This window comes from Egretta garzetta, unplaced genomic scaffold (assembly GCF_000687185.1).
Source record: "Egretta garzetta isolate BGI_Z169 unplaced genomic scaffold, ASM68718v1 scaffold100, whole genome shotgun sequence".
Classification (NCBI taxonomy): domain Eukaryota; kingdom Metazoa; phylum Chordata; class Aves; order Pelecaniformes; family Ardeidae; genus Egretta; species Egretta garzetta.
Window position 1 is genome coordinate 1,649,418 of NW_009258265.1, and position 1,008 is coordinate 1,650,425.

Sequence of the window (1,008 nt, forward strand, 5' to 3'; positions counted from 1 at the left end):
GTGTCCAGGAGGTTCATCCCGCCAGCCAGGTACGCTCCCTGCCCCAGCTCCGAGCCCAGGCGGCTTCCACGCAGCCCCTGGCAGCCCAAGTTGGCACCGAGGAACCGCCGGGGGAAAGGGTCCCGCTGCGGGGCATCACCCCGGACGGGGGGTGCTCGTTAGCGTCACAGTTAACAGCCTGGTTTTGTGACCCCCCTCAGAGCTTCCCCTGAGGGATCCCCAGGGCTCCCCAGCAGGCAGTGGCGTGGCCATTTCGCTGTCCTGAAACACACGGTGTTTGGGCTGCTGCCTTAGCTCGGGTTAAGCTCTACCGGCGTAGGCCCTCCTGAAACGCAGGCTCCCCCATCCCTCTGCCAGTACGTCTTGGCTTCTTCTTCCTTTCTGACTCTTGAACTAGTCTCAGATTTAAGTCTAGCACTAGAGCTGGCTCCCTAAGACCCTCGGCGCTCAACTCTCAATAAAATTCTTCCCAAGAATGATGTCAACAGAAAGCGCCAACAGTTTCACGCTGATCGGAGAGGCATCGGATGGCGGCACGATGGAAAACCTCAGCCGGAGACTGAAGGCAAGTTTTACACGAGCTGGTAAACTCAGATGCTTTTGAGTGGAGCATCAGTTTTTCTAGATGCTCTGCAAGATTAAATGGCAAAGTTGCCCATAGCACTGGCCTTCCGGTATTTGTGTTGGTGAGTAGTTTGGTAAAGCTGGCTTACGTTAAATCAGGATTTGACCTGCAAAAAATACTTTGCCGATCAAAGAAGCGCAAGCCCGTCTGTTGAAAACCAGCCAGCAGCTGCCTGTCTCACCTGAACTAACAGCGAGCTCTTCTTGCAGGTCACTGGTGACCTCTTTGACATCATGTCTGGGCAGACGGACGTGGATCACCCTCTGTGCGAGGAGTGCACGGACACTCTGCTAGACCAACTAGACACGCAGCTTAACATCACCGAGAACGAGTGCCAGAACTACAAGTGAGTGAGCCGGAGGCGACCGGAGGCTGAGTTGCTT

The 1,008-nt window shown here is 55.6% G+C and overlaps 1 protein-coding gene across 1 annotated transcript in view; it reads left to right on the forward strand.

Moving 5' to 3' along the window:
• Positions 1-6: 6 nt before the first annotated feature.
• Positions 7-1,008, forward strand: part of BECN1 (beclin 1) — a gene marked incomplete at its 5' end in the record, with an annotated part of 4,463 nt that continues 3,461 nt past the window's right edge. Inside the window, 3 exons of the mRNA XM_009648333.2 lie at positions 7-29; positions 475-565; positions 835-971. Of these exons, the coding sequence (XP_009646628.2) occupies positions 7-29; positions 475-565; positions 835-971 (251 nt within the window). The remainder of the gene's footprint in view (positions 30-474; positions 566-834; positions 972-1,008) is intronic.